Source organism: Antrostomus carolinensis, unplaced genomic scaffold (genome assembly GCF_000700745.2).
Source record: "Antrostomus carolinensis isolate BGI_N321 unplaced genomic scaffold, ASM70074v2 scaffold10509, whole genome shotgun sequence".
Lineage (NCBI taxonomy): Eukaryota > Metazoa > Chordata > Aves > Caprimulgiformes > Caprimulgidae > Antrostomus > Antrostomus carolinensis.
The window spans coordinates 1-14318 of record NW_010340652.1 but is presented as its reverse complement, the minus strand read 5'-3'; the positions used below and the strand labels follow the sequence as shown (position 1 = coordinate 14318).

General features: G+C 38.2%; 1 protein-coding gene across 1 annotated transcript; it reads left to right on the top strand.

The window, feature by feature from the left end:
- Positions 1-637: 637 nt before the first annotated feature.
- Positions 638-13820, top strand: LOC114818953 (reversion-inducing cysteine-rich protein with Kazal motifs-like; the record flags this gene model as incomplete). The annotated part of the gene is made up of 5 exons (XM_029087038.1): positions 638-723; positions 2997-3044; positions 12085-12118; positions 12966-13163; positions 13557-13820. Coding segments are annotated over 5 exons (630 nt in total), but the record flags the coding sequence as incomplete, so codon positions are not given.
- Positions 13821-14318: the final 498 nt, after the last annotated feature.

Sequence of the window (14318 nt, the reverse complement as noted above, 5' to 3'; positions counted from 1 at the left end):
GCTGGACTCTCTCCAGAAGATCCCTGTCCCTCTTGAACTGGGGAGCCCAGAACTGGACACAACACTCCGGATGTGGCCTCAGCAGGGCAGAGCAGAGGGGGAGGAGAACCTCCCTTGACCTGCTGGCCACGCTCTTTTTAATGCCCCCCAGGACACTGTTGGCCTTCCTGGCCACAGGACACACTGCTGCCTCATGGCGAACCTGCTGCCCACCAGCACACCCAGGTCCTTTTCCACAGAGCTCAAAACCAACAGGAGGATGTGTCTGTAGGAGATAATGCTGTTAATTTTAAGGAGGTTTTTGTTTCTGTTGGTTTATATTTCAGATTAGATTATCAAACACTGACAGGTCCAGTGAACATATAAAATAGTTTGCGTAAAGCATCGTTAAGCTCAGTGTCCAGAAGGTACTTCAGAATTATAAAGTTCAGCATTTATTAAGGCAGAGACTTGCTCTTTTCTTGCTTAAAGTTAGTTTGGAATTACTTTAGAAATGCCAGTTAAAATATAATCTTGGTTTCTTGAGTGAGGGAGGATTATCCAATTTGAGAAGTACCTGACTCGTGGGGAGGGCAGGGAAAATGATGATGTAGTTTCTCTTTCCTGCTGTAATATGTACTGTCATCTTATTTTCAAGGAGTTTTGAAGAAATCTGACGGGTGGGTTGGTTTGGGTTGCTGTGAGCTGGCTATCGCTGTGGAATGTCGGCAAGCGTGTAAACAGGTAAGGCCTTCTGACTGTTTTTTCTGTGGTTCATGTCAAATGACACCATGTTGAATTCATTTATGTGTTACTGCTTATGAACTTCAGGCTTGATACATTTTTTTACATCAAAATTAAATTATTGCTTAAGCTCTTAAACTCTCTTTAAAATTGCAAACTAAGACTAGATACTTCCCAGGAAGTACTGCTGGTGATAAATGTGAGCAACCAAATTCCACATTTTTCAAGTGAATTTTAAGTAGTAAAAGTTCAAGTCTACTGAGATGAAAACCTCTTTTTAAAAAGTGGTGGGTTTTTGGGGAGACTTTTTTTGGATATCTGTTTTCAGCTGTGTTGGAGGACTAGGCTGCTTGCTATGACTTGATGAGCCTCAAGACGAAATTTGAACACCTTAGGGTGACCTGTGTCTTTTCTTTTTTCTACATTCTGCTGCCACGTTTCATTGCTCAGTGGTGAAGATACAGTGAAGAAGAAATCTTCCTGTGTTTCTGACTTTGACACCACAGAAATTCCAGCGGGAGAGCAGGCAAACTGGCTGCAGGCACATGGCCAGGGAAGCTCATCCACTCGGTTTTGCTTTGCGAACAGCAGGCGTGTGATTATTGCTGATGTGCTCTATTTCATTCCTTTGTAGTAATTTATTGACTGCATCCATAAAGATTCTGAAGCTCTCTTTGGTTATGCTAAATTTAATTTTTTTAAAATTTTTTGGTCGCAATCTATACATGAAAATTGATATTTTAAAATAATGGTGAGTGGAAGGAAATACATGGCTGTTTCTAAGCTCCCTTTTTTCACAGCATAAAGTTTAGCGATGCGACATAGTGCTTACAGTCCCCAATAGATTTTTTTGCCTCTTCCAAGAGTTTTTGGTTCATCGAATGGAAGAAAGTTGGTTTTGGTATTACTATATCACTATTTTTGTCAAGTGACAATTTTAAGCATAATATGTAAATTTAGCAGTGACCTTTTTATTAAAATCTGTGAAGCATTTTATGATTCTCCCCTCCAAAAAATATATGCTTGTGACATTATAAATATCTTAAAAGTTAAGAAGCATGTAATTTTTTATCATCATCCTTGTAACTCAGTTCTGGAGTGTTGAGATGTACTGAATAGTCACTGTAGTGTCTTGCATGTTACCTGTGGAATCTTGATCGTGGAGTAGCAGCCTACTGCAGATTGTTGGCCTGCAAAAAAGATACGCTACCTTCACCCCAAAGTGTGTGGTTCAGGCTGTTTGACAAGAGATGAGCAGCAAATACACAAACTGAGTGGTGTGGAAAAGAGAAGAGGAGCAAGTAAACAAACTGGGTACATTTGATCTTCTAGAAAGATCCATTTATCTGTTCCCAAATGTATTTCTTAGCAAAGTTTTCGTATTTATCCTAATGTTTAAGTGTTTCCCAGACCTGATAAAAACACTTCTGTTTATTGCTGTTAATTTAGTCTTATTATTGTCATATAATTTCTCATAATTCTCAGAATCAGGTGCTGTATTGTTTGATTGCAGACTCTGCTGTCTCAGAATCTTGGCTGTATTTTGTACTTTAGCTGACTCTGGTTGATATATTTCGTATGGTTTCACTTTAAACTAAAATGTAGATACTGGGGATAATGGGAAATATTTGGATTTTCATTTTGGTTCTTGAAACTTGAGAGGGTTTCGGAGGCATTTTGAAGAAGGTGATATGATAGGCTTTACTTTGGTATTTTGAATTACTGGAGAGAGAAATAATTAATGTTAGTAGTAGTAATAATTTTTAGTACCTGTCATGAAAAAGGAGCAAGAGGTGCTCTACAGAAGAAACTGATCTGCAGTTTGAAGGGGGAATTTCTGCAACTCAGTCTGACAATAGGAACTGTAGGACTGTTCGTACAAGATAGAAGGGAAGGTAAAGAGATACGTAAGTGGCACAGAGCATGCAAAATGGGGAGATTTTTATGCTCAAGTTCTTCCATTTCCTAAATGTTTCCCAGATTCTGCTCTATCTGGTTAACTTTTTACAAAAACCTTTGTGTGCTTCCTATATCAACTAACTTGGTGCAGAAATATGAGGTTTTGGGTGTTTAATTAAATGTAATATTGACAGTCATGGTTTCAGCTTTTTTTCTTAAAGCTTTACATGGATTCTTTAGGTTCTTAAAAAGGAGCATTTAAATAGATCATGGATCCATGGTTATCACCTTAATATAAAGGTAGAATTGTCTTTATTTTGCAACATAATTTTCTTATTTTCTGCAACAAATGGAGAAAATTATCTGTCTTTCAGGCTTCTGCGAAGAATGATGTTTTAAAGATCTGCAGGAAGGAATACGAGGTATGTGTAGATATGTCTGGATATATCTTATTAAAAATCAACTGGTTTATAAATTCTGTAAGAAATATCCTGTAGAAGAGGGAAAGTCCAGTGCTCTTATAGTCATATTTCCGGATATACTAATTTCCATCCAAATGTAAATGATCTCTCTCTACAGTACAGTAATTTTCCATAAAAAGGACTTGTATCTTTTTAGACTTGCATATATCTTAATTGGAATGAAAAAGACATAACTTTCAAAATGGAGACAGTTTGTTTCATGGAAGTTCTGGTGAAGGTCGGCATTCATTGTGAGCATTCATTCTGTCAGAAACATTTTGGTTTCTATAGTGGGAGAGTCAGCCTGAAAGTGACCTAAAGAAATAGACTCAGGAAGGAATCACCTTTTACATATCCTATCCTAATGTCAGTCATTTCAAATGAATAATATTTTATAACATCAGTGAAACTGTTAATGCTTGCAATTATTTTTACTGTTCTACTCTTAAAATTGATCATCAGGATGTTTTCAGAAGTCTGCCTATACCTATATTCTTTTTAACACAGTTTGTAGAAATGCTGTTCTGCCAGGACTTCCTTTCTTTCAATCTGTTTCTTAATTAAAAGCCAAATACCTCCTCGTCCCACTCATCTCATTTCCTTCCACCCTGAATTAGGTAGTCCTGCATCAATTCTGCCCATGATCAGCAGTTCAGGATATCACAGTTCTCTGTTCTCTTGATTTGGGCAGAAGTATAGCAGGTTTCCTGTTTTTCCAGGAAACATTATATTCCTTTTTTTTTTTTTTTTCCCCTCCCTTTGGTCCTTTTATCTAAAAAATTTACCGAATATTTTCCTGGACTGTTGAAGTTAACCTCAGCTTGCTGTCTTAAAAATGAATTTTCATTTTAAGTAGTTCTGTCCCCTCTCATGCTGTGATATGCTGTACTGTCAACATCTATAAGCTTCTCCTCTATTATGCTGGTCTGTTTCCTTCTTTTTTTCTGGATTTCTGCATTGCTGTAGGAGGTTGGCCAATATGGGTTGAAGGAGAACGGGAAAGGAAAGGTAAGAGATTAAAGAATGACTACAAAATGGTGATAGTCATCTTATTTGCTTTTCCTAGTTCTTCCTTTTTTCCAGTTTTTAAGGTAAATTCTGGAAAGTGGGTCCCTCACTCTTACTCAAGAGTGATCTTGCGGTTACTGTACAGAAAAACTTCACTATTTCTATCAATGCAACACTAAAAGAGAAGGAGAGGGAGGAAAATGATGGAAGAAGGAATCAGTCTTTTGGCTGGTGAAGACTGAAAGAGAACTTATTTTAAATGAGTCCTGGTAATAGATAGAGATGCTGTGTCAGGGACAGAAATGGCAGAATTTTGTATGACAATGGGTTTTCCTGTGTATCTGGGCTTACAGGTACTCATGAAAAATAGTACTTACAGTGCTCTCCCATTGGTTATATAAAATGCAAGGAAGTTTTGCCTAGGATTGAGGATTCCAAAAAATACTTCAGGAGGAAACCTGCACTTTTTCACACCCTAGTAATTCTTTCTCCTTTAAAAAAAAAAAAGTAAGAATAAATCTTGGTGCCTTGGTGAGTATGTCCTGCTCCCTCTGTAGTCTGTAAACTTCTGTCTCTGTGACTGGTACCGTACTTCGTACTCAGTTGAGTTGGCTGGGGAAGAAACTGAATGACTGGGAAGGGAGTGGCTAGTGAAAGAGGGGACTGAAGATCAGAAACAGCCTGTGAATGACAAAAACACAATGTCATACATACTGTGTTTGTATTTAAGAATTCATGCTTCACTAAAAATGAGGATCCAATTGGAGAATTAGTTTACCATATAGATCGTAGTGCTTGTTCATCAGCTCTCAAGTATGTTATTGAGGTATTGAATATATAAGTGCATGACATGTAAGTAAAAACTAGCTGAATGGAGAATATGAAAGGATAATTCCCTTTTTGTAAACACTCTCACAGCTTACTAACTTCCATAGCTTACATACTCACATGAGGATTTCCCAGAGGATTTTCACAAGCCTCTTACAATAGTTAACTAAACTGTGTGTAGTAATTTTCTGTAATCTTTTGAGATTAGGGAAGCAACTTCATGAGTTATCCTTCAGCTTCCCACTAAGTTAGTGAACATGAAGAATGAGGTAAGTCTTCAAGGGTAGGGCATAGGATTCACCCCAAACTCCAAGCAGGAGGTGTCCCAGAGTTGCTAAGCAGAGTCTCAGGTCGTACAGTAGCAGAATCACTTTAGCATTGATGTGCCAGCTTTTCATAAGATTAACTGAAGATGCTTTTTCTGCTGATCATGTTTCTGGATTACTTTTACTGTAAATATTTATGAAGCCTGTGATTCCTCTAATTTGGAGATGTTACACCTTTTAGAAATGAATCATGTTGTAATAAAGCTGTTCATTTTTGATCAGCGCATTGAAGATTGCATATCCTATGAAGCATTTTCTGTTTTCAAGTAGCACTGCATACAGAAATGAAAAAACTTAACACAGCTTGCTGAGTATTTTGAGTGTTACTGAAATGTACTTTATTTGCCTTCTTTTAAGAGATTTTATTCTGATAGTTCGCTTCCCATCTTCTGCTTCTCAGATACTTATTTTGTCTTCTTCATTTTTTCTGTAGCTCTGTGCATCTCAACTCTTTTGTCTTTCACTACTTCTTCCAGCTTTCTGCTATCCTGTTCACCTTCCTCTAAAAAGAAGGTAGGTAATAGTCAAAGGAAGAAGAAAAAAGAAGAGGAGACTGTGTGGATTGTATGTAGGATTTTGTGGTTTTCCTATTTTTTAAAAGTTTTTTGCAAAGTTGAGATTCATTTTTTGAAAACACCGCATGGGATACGTGCTTGGAGGAGTAACTGAAAATAGTTTTTAAAGCTTGAAATAAGCTGTAAAAGCTTTATTATTGCGTTTAAGATCACTTTTCTTTCTTCTGTGCATGTAAAGGGTAGTACTAAAATTTCCCTTATGTTACAACTCTTGGGTCTCTACACTGCACACTGTTGAGTTCACCTCTCTGCACATCAAGAACTCCAGTTCTTATTTCATGTTTATTAAGTAAGACATTCACACTTCTCTAGTTAACTGGCATTATATGAGAGCCTTGCTGCAGCTGAGTGCTATTGACATCTGCCATGCAGTTGGAATATAATTGGAAATGTTGCCAGTTATTTAGCTTCTGCTCTTAAAAGTGTTTTTGACGCCCAACAGTAAACACTTTTGATGTCCCTGGACTGTTTAAAAGTATTTTTGCTCTCACAGATTTAAGCACTGGTTAGTTTAATCTGACTTTATTTTCGTACAGTTTTTAAAGACAGAAACTTCAAATGCAGTGCCTACACCTTCAAGTGCTGTCGTAGGAGTTCAGAAAAGTGTTGACTGTGCTGCAGTATTGGCTTGTTTTGTCTTCTAGGGTCATACCATCCTGCTTTATGCAGAGGTTTTTGTGCATGCTGGCTTCTGATTACCCCTTCTGAAAAATGCAGTCAGCAGTTCTTAGCTCTTACCTAATAGTTTGTGCAGATTATTCAGAGCCAATCGATCAGAACTCGAGGAGCTGTTTAGGATGTCATTTAGGAAGAGGTTCCAAAACAGCTGGTTTTGAGCCGTTACCTGCAGCTGATGAGCTCCAAAAAGAGCGAAACCAGTTAGGTCCTGCAGTACTGGCTGAAAGCTTTCTTCCAGGAACATCTGGTGAGGAAGGCTGGACAATGTTCTCTGCTGGAGGAAGTTCCCTCACCTTTTTCAATTCATCTAACACCAAAAGACCTTTGAACCTGTTCTCTTTAAGGCATACATGGTTGTGTTGCCTGTATCTGCCTGCCACTTTCCATTCCTTCTGGTTAGAGTCTCACTGGCTTTAATCACCAGTTTCAAGCAACATTTGGTTTTAAAAAAAAAACAGAAGGCTGAAAGATGAGATTAATGCACAAGTAAAAGAACTCACTGTGTTTGTGCTTTATAACTTTCAATATTGCCATCTTTGTTCACTTAGTAGTTTATTCACAAGTTGAAAGTGGCATATCAGGCTCTGTGTGTATGTGTGTACACAGTGTTGCCTTTTTATCCCAATTTTCCCAAATCTTAATGACTTAGTTCTTCCTTTAAGGAGAATACCTTTTTCTGCTCTTTTGTTTTTTGAGGTTTTTGTTTGGTTTGTTTTTCCTTACCTAGATCTCTGTTTTATCTTTTGCTTTGTTTTCTCTGTCTTTCTCTTCTAACAGTTCGCTATCAGATTCAGAAGGAAGTTTGAGTGGGCAGAAAAGCTGCTGATTTCTTAAATATGAGTGCTACTTTACTAGAGATTGGCATTAACCTTGTGTTCTCTGATGAAGCTATGGTTAGTAATTCAAATCAGACGGGCTGTCCAATGCTGCTATCAGATTTATTTATGAGCAAGTGACTACACATGAATTTTTAATATTTTTTTTTAAGGTTTGCTCATGTCTGTGTAGCTGTACTCCCCACACGTGAACCTGTACTTTCTGGGAAACTGAACAATTATCCAGACCTACACAAAGAGCAAAGTCAGCACCCTAACTAGTACTGTGGTGGCCACAGGCACTACAGTTTCCTGAAATAGGGTGGGTTGCTTTAACAACTCAGTACAGCTGAAGTTCTTCCTGTTCCTTCCTTCAGTTGCCCTTTTGCTGCCCACATGCCCTCCCACTGCTAGCTGTACAAATATACTGCTCCTTACCTTACTCTGCCTCTGGCAGGTCTTTCTAAAAGATGATATCTAAAAGGTGATAACTAAAATTCTATTCTATTTTTTTATTCTAACTTAGTATTGTACCAGTTGAAATCACTAATTTAAATACCTAGGAGATGAGAAAAAGGAGTTTTCCGCAGGGTTGCTGAGAAAAATCGGGTCATGAGAAGATGATGAGTGCCAGAGCTGTGTAAAGGCATAGGCACGAGGCTACACCACTGGGAGCAGAGAGAGGAGAGTTGAAAACAAGGTGGAAAAGTTTAAGACCACCTCATCTTAACAGAAATATGAGCATTATACAGCAGTCTGTGCAATTGTAGTTTCAAATTACAGAAGGAAGATTTATTACCTGGTTAGGACATCCTGCCTTTATAAAATTGGTGTGTAAAATTGCTGTAAGGAGATAATTTTGTCTCAACTTGGAGCCTTTCTTTAGAGGAGGAACGTTGGTAGACACCATAATCCTCTCAACATTCTTCTCTGTTTTGCATGCAGTTCTAAACTGCAGTCTGAGCTGACACGGCCAGTGACACCGTTATCTCCAAACCGCTTTTTAACAACATTTTTGTAACATTCAAGTTTTAAATAACATGGCAATTTTTAGCTGATTTTATGGCAGCATTACATCATGATCCTAAGTATTGTTTGTGCTAACAGTGTGGTCACATACTTCGATATAATCATGACAGCCAGACTTCAGCCTTTCCAGGAGTACATCGATTCCACCCACCACCTGGCTGGTGGGTAGAAAGCACCTACCAGCGCTTGAAGTAGGGTGGGTGTGGGGGAGTCTAGTGCCATCAGCTTCAGAGGACCATCAGGTTTTGGGTCAGTGTGATGTTGTGTATGGCAGTTCCTATCTGACAGTTGTTTCTTTTTTCGCATGTGGAAGGTCCCAAAGGCACCAGGTGGCTGCATGGAAGCAGTGACTAGAATTCTGATAACCATTGTCTGGCATCCATAGGGAGGGATGTACGGTGCTAGAGAAATGACGTGAGCCTTTAGTCAGTCTCTACAGATGTAGGTTGGTGACTGTCCACATGCTCTGTTTCCGTGAGTTCTCTTGTCCCCTCATCCGTGTTACACAGGTGAATGGGTGACAGGATTTGCTTTGTGGGTAGTAAAGAGGGAAAACCTGATGAAAACTTGCTGCTGAGACGAGGGATGTTGCTACAAGTTCAGTTTGTGCTCTTGGGGCAGAACGATCTAGTAGTATCTTGGTAGAGAATGAAAATAAAATGTCAGAATTGTTACTTTGTGAAGGTTCAGGCGTTGTTTTATGCAAGACACACTTTTGAATTTTTGTGTGAGTTGTTCTCAATAGACCTGTGCTTTTTTTCATGATTGCTAAAATTATATATGGTGTTCATGGGAAAAAAAACCACCAGTGTTTTCAAGTTAGATTTGTGTTTATTCTCATAGTCATTATTTCAATGCCATATCTGCCATGGTTTACCCACGGTTTAAACTAATTTCTGACTGTAAATAGAAGAAAGTGACGCTGCTCACTATGATTTTGGGTCTGTTCTCTTTAAAATCCTGCATTTGTCAGTTAACATATTTCACTATCCAAAAATGCATTCTCCAAAAGATGATATAATTGTGAGACTGCAGAAGACAGGATTGTGGCACTATTGTTTACATGGTATAAAGAGTAATTGGTGAGTTGGAATTTGTGATTTAAATTACAGCATAAAATAAAATCATTAACGGCATGATACAAACTGAAACATCAAGGCTTGAGCCTTTTCAAATCTTAAGTTAAAATGTGTGTCTTCCATCTTCTGTTACTGTAAATAATTCTTTTGGCTCTTTAGATTTTCATCAGAACAGTGTGTGTGGGAATGCTAATTAATTTGAATACTAATTCACACAGAGAGAGCCAGTCTGTGTTCAGAAGTGCTTACTCTTCACTGAACAGCAGAAAAGAGGGTGAAGATAGCTAGGAAAATAAAGAACAACATTTAAAAAGGAATCATGTTTTTACTCGAGTACTTAAAAAACTTTCCTGAGGGGAGAAAAAAAATTTAAAAGGGGAAGTGGGATTGTACGGTTCTCTGGTTCCCTCGTGGAGCACGTGCTTAGTGAGTAGCACTTCAATGAAGTAAGAACTTAGGACTCTATAATATTCACTGATTGTGGTGTCAGGGTTTCAGAGGTCTCTGGAGGTGAACAGGTAAGGTGAAGGATGCGGAAAGCGTGGGTTATATCCTGAAGCTCTCTGGTAGAGATGAGACTGCCTGTGCCGCTCCCATGAGTGAAGTTCTGTATTCACCCTTCTCAGTTCAGCATAACTGAACGTAAGCAAGCTGCTCGAGAGGAATCCTCAGCATTCAGATGTTGTAGTTATTGGTGTGTTTATGAGTTAGCCACTGGGAGATTTGATCACTTTGATATTTACTTTGCTTTTCCCTCTAATCCTACGTAGACTGTAACTGGGAAAATAAGGATGCTGCCAAAACAGTTGAATTGAATCACATTATCTCTGAGAAGAAAGCAAGTAGAGAATATGAACTGAAAGCCAAGCTCCTGCACTCTAAACAATCTCTAAGACAGAAAGAAAAAGAAAAAATATTAAGATGATTCCCAACACATTTGTATTTTCTTCACAAATTTTCACAAAAATACCCCCAAAATTATTGGGGATACCCACTCTCTGCAGTGCAGTAAATACAAGTAACCAGCGTAGGTGAAGAATCTGGTGAACTGCTGAGATAAGTTAGGGCTGCATTTTGAGGTCTCTTTCTTACGTAGAGGTAGTAGCACATCTGATACTTTGCTGTACTGAATGAAGCAAGATTTCAATCCCACGTGATGTTTGTCGATGAGTGTGACGGTGTTTCTGTTTCCTTCTCTAGATGCTGCGTAAAATACAAATGTGTTTAATGATGGGGATGGGGAAATGAAGGAGATGATGGACTTTATCAAGACGAGCATTGTGTTTTGTCACTGTGTTAACATATTTGATCACTTTTTATAATCTAGTGTTCTGACTAGAGGTTAGGTGTGGAGGGGGTTCCAATTTCTCATTTTTCACAATTGTATAAAGTCTTTGGTAATTGGGAAATACATTTTGGAATTTGAACCTCATGGGTTCAACTTTTCGTGGATTTCCAGAAAGCTTATATTGGTATCTATTTGTTTTAAAGAAGAAATGGGCTTCTTTGGTGTGGGGAAGACTGTGGTTGTTTTGGGCAAGAGTTCAGTAGTCTTGAGAGAGGGGATTCTGTTCTTTTCTCTGGTGAGACCCCCCGTTGCAGTGCTGTGTCCAGTTCTGGGGTCCTCAGCACAGGAAAGACATGGACCTGTTGGAGCGGGTCCAGAGGAGGCCACCAGGATGATCCGAGGGCTGGAGCAGCTCTGCTGTGAGGACAGGCTGAGAGAGTTGGGGCTGTTCAGCCTGGAGAAGAGAAGGTTCCAGAAAGATCTTATTGCAGCCTCTCAATACTTGAAGGGGGCCGATAAGAAAGATGGGGACAGACTTTTTAGCAGGGCCTGTAGTGACAGGACAAGGGGTGATGGTTTTAAACTAAAAGAGGAGAGATCTAGACTGGATGTAAGGAAGGAATTTTTACACTGAGGGTGGTGAAACCCTGGCCCAGGTTGCCCAGAGAGGTGGTAGAAGACCCATCCCTGGAAACATCCAAGGTCAGGTTGGACGGGGCTCTGAGCAACCTGATCTGGTTGAAGATGTCCCTGCTCACTGCAGGGGTTGGACTAGATGGCCTTGAAAGGTCCCTTCCCACCCAAACCAGTCTGTGATTCTGTGATTGCTCTGTGGACGAGAGTCCTCTGAAACACAACAGCGAGGCGTATGCGTTTCACCACTTCTGTCATGTAACGTGTTGTACATCCCCCAGCTGTGGCTGCAGTTTGAGGGAGCTGATAGCGTACTTGAGCTTTGAAGGTATATTGTTGCTCATGTAGTTTATTGAGATTTTCTATTGGCATATGTGCATCTGTGCAGAGTTCTTTTTTTCTTTTTTTTTTTTTCACATAGAACCTTTAAAATTATCATCATTTTAAAAAAGCATTTTGGGACTTCCTATTACCTCCTGCTGTTTCTAAGTTAGTCCAGGAAAGTCTTCCTAGTTACTTGCTTGAAAATGCATGTATTTTATTATGAGTGCACAGAGAATTCAGATGATCCCTGATCTTTTCATTTCCTACTTTCAGTGTTTTTTTTATAGTTTTAATCCAATCTAATTGTAACAAATAATAACAAAGTTAGATTTAGTAGCTCATTATAAAAAATGACTGGACACTTAAATATTTATTTGAAGTTTTCTGGCTTGTAACGCTATTTTTGTTTTGATTTCAGAATGCTCTCTTTAGTTGTATTAACAGAAATGAAAGTAAGTATGGAATGAATAGTTTGTCCTTTTTGTTTTTCTATTATACCTTTCTATCCTTTTTTCTCTAAAAATGTAAGAAATGCTGTGGGTGTACATATACACAAATCACATGGATTCGGTTCCATAGAAGGTCAAACCCCATGCATAAATTTTCTTGCTAAAGTGATGAGGGGATTGGGCTGCTTATATAATTTATATCAGTTTTTAATTTGTGTATCTGTATTTGTTTTTTCTGTCCTATTTTGATGATTACTTAGAAGCTCATTTTTTCCTTTTGCTTTGTTGATTTGATTAGTGCTAAGTAACAAAAATAAACGCCTAGATGAAGTCTTGCACCATGCAAGTCTGTCTATATAAAATGAAATCAGTGTCTCAGAATTAATTCTGGTGAAAATATTTCTCGAGAACTGTATATAACATATTGAAATTGAGTGAATCATGATACCATCTGGCTCTTTTTTGAATGAGGTTTAGCATACTACTCTCACTTATTTGTTTACTATTAATATTTGTCTAATAATTCAATTATAGGACAAGTCTGTTTACCTTGAAATAAGAACAAAAAAGCTGAAGAGAAGATTCAGCTGGCTTGCTGGTGTCTTGAACTTCAGTTCAAGAGAGCTTTAGGAACTTTTTTTTCCAGCCAAACAAACAAATGTAATTTGGCTAGAGTTCCAGATATTCCAGATATGATTATTTTAATACAGCATAGAAGATTTTCTTCTCTTTTTTTTTTAACACAGTAATACATTGAGCATCATTGTGTGTGGTACAGACGTGGTCATTTCTTCATTTCTCTGGGTAGGAACCCATAGATTTTCTGTTGTTTGTTTGTTTGTTTCCCCAGTGGGGTCAGTCTGTTGCAGTTATGCAGGTCATCATACCAACTGTCGGGAATATTGTCAAGCCATTTTTCGGACAGACTCTTCTCCTGGTCCTTCACAAATTAAAGCAGTTGAAAATTACTGTGCATCTATTAGCCCTCAGCTTGTACACTGTGTGAACAACTATACGCAGTCATACCCAATGAGAAATCCTACAGACAGTAAGTACCAAAAATCCTTCTTTAGTGAAAGTTATAAAAAATACTGAAAATGTTTGAGGGTTGTATGTGCTTTTTATATAAAATGTGTTATTGTCTAAGCCCATTGTATTAATGTATTTCTATATTAGAATTATATGTATTTATATAATGATAACTTTTGTTTGTAGATGCATTATTGATTTTTATTTGGTTTTTTTTAATTCTACATATTGGTGTTGTTTTTTTCCCAGAGTCGATTCTGTTTGCATTTAAAAGAAGCGTTGTTATTTGAGATTATTTGAGGGTGGTGACAGGGAAAGCTTCCTTGTAGCACTTTGTCTCTGAGGGTTCTTATGTCATGCATCCTGGTGGTTGTTGTATGCTTGATCATTAACTATTTTAATTTTTTAACAGGTTTGTATTGCTGTGATAGAGCAGAAGACTATGCATGTCAGACTGCTTGTAAAAGGATTCTAATGTCAATGAAAACAGAGCTTGAAATTGTTGATGGGCTTATAGAAGGCTGTAAAACAATGCCTCTCCCTCAGGACCCGCTTTGGCAGTGCTTTCTGGAGAGTTCCAGATCTGTTCATCCCGGAGTCACAGTGCACCCTCCACCTTCGACAGGACTCGATGGAGCAAAGCTCCATTGCTGTTCTAAAGCAAATTCTTCCACCTGTAGGTCAGTGTCTCTCTACCCTCATTTTCAATTGTGAAAACACTTCAGAAGTTGTCTGATATCCGGCCTTTGCCTGAATCCTACTATGTATATCAAATAAAGAGTTCTGTGAATTCCTAGAAAAAACACAGCTTTAGTTAATCAGATGGGTGTCACATTCTGTCCAATATTTACTTTGCATCTCAAAAAACACTGTTCCATAAAGGGGAATCACACTTCTCTCACTTTCAGCACTGGCTCATAGCAGACACAAAATTAAAGAAACCTGTACCTTGCTGTAAAAGCCAGTATTGCAACAAGATGGAAAGGCCTTAATCAGATACTAAAGAAAGCCGAGGGGACAGTGCAGTGCACAAACTCTCTAGTGCCTGGTTGCTGCATGTTAAAACCTCAGTAGTGTTTCTTACTGGATGCTGTTCAGATTTTTGTCATGTAAAAATAATTCCTTATTAATAAGTTATTTAATAATAAATTAAATAAATAATTTAATTTAGTAA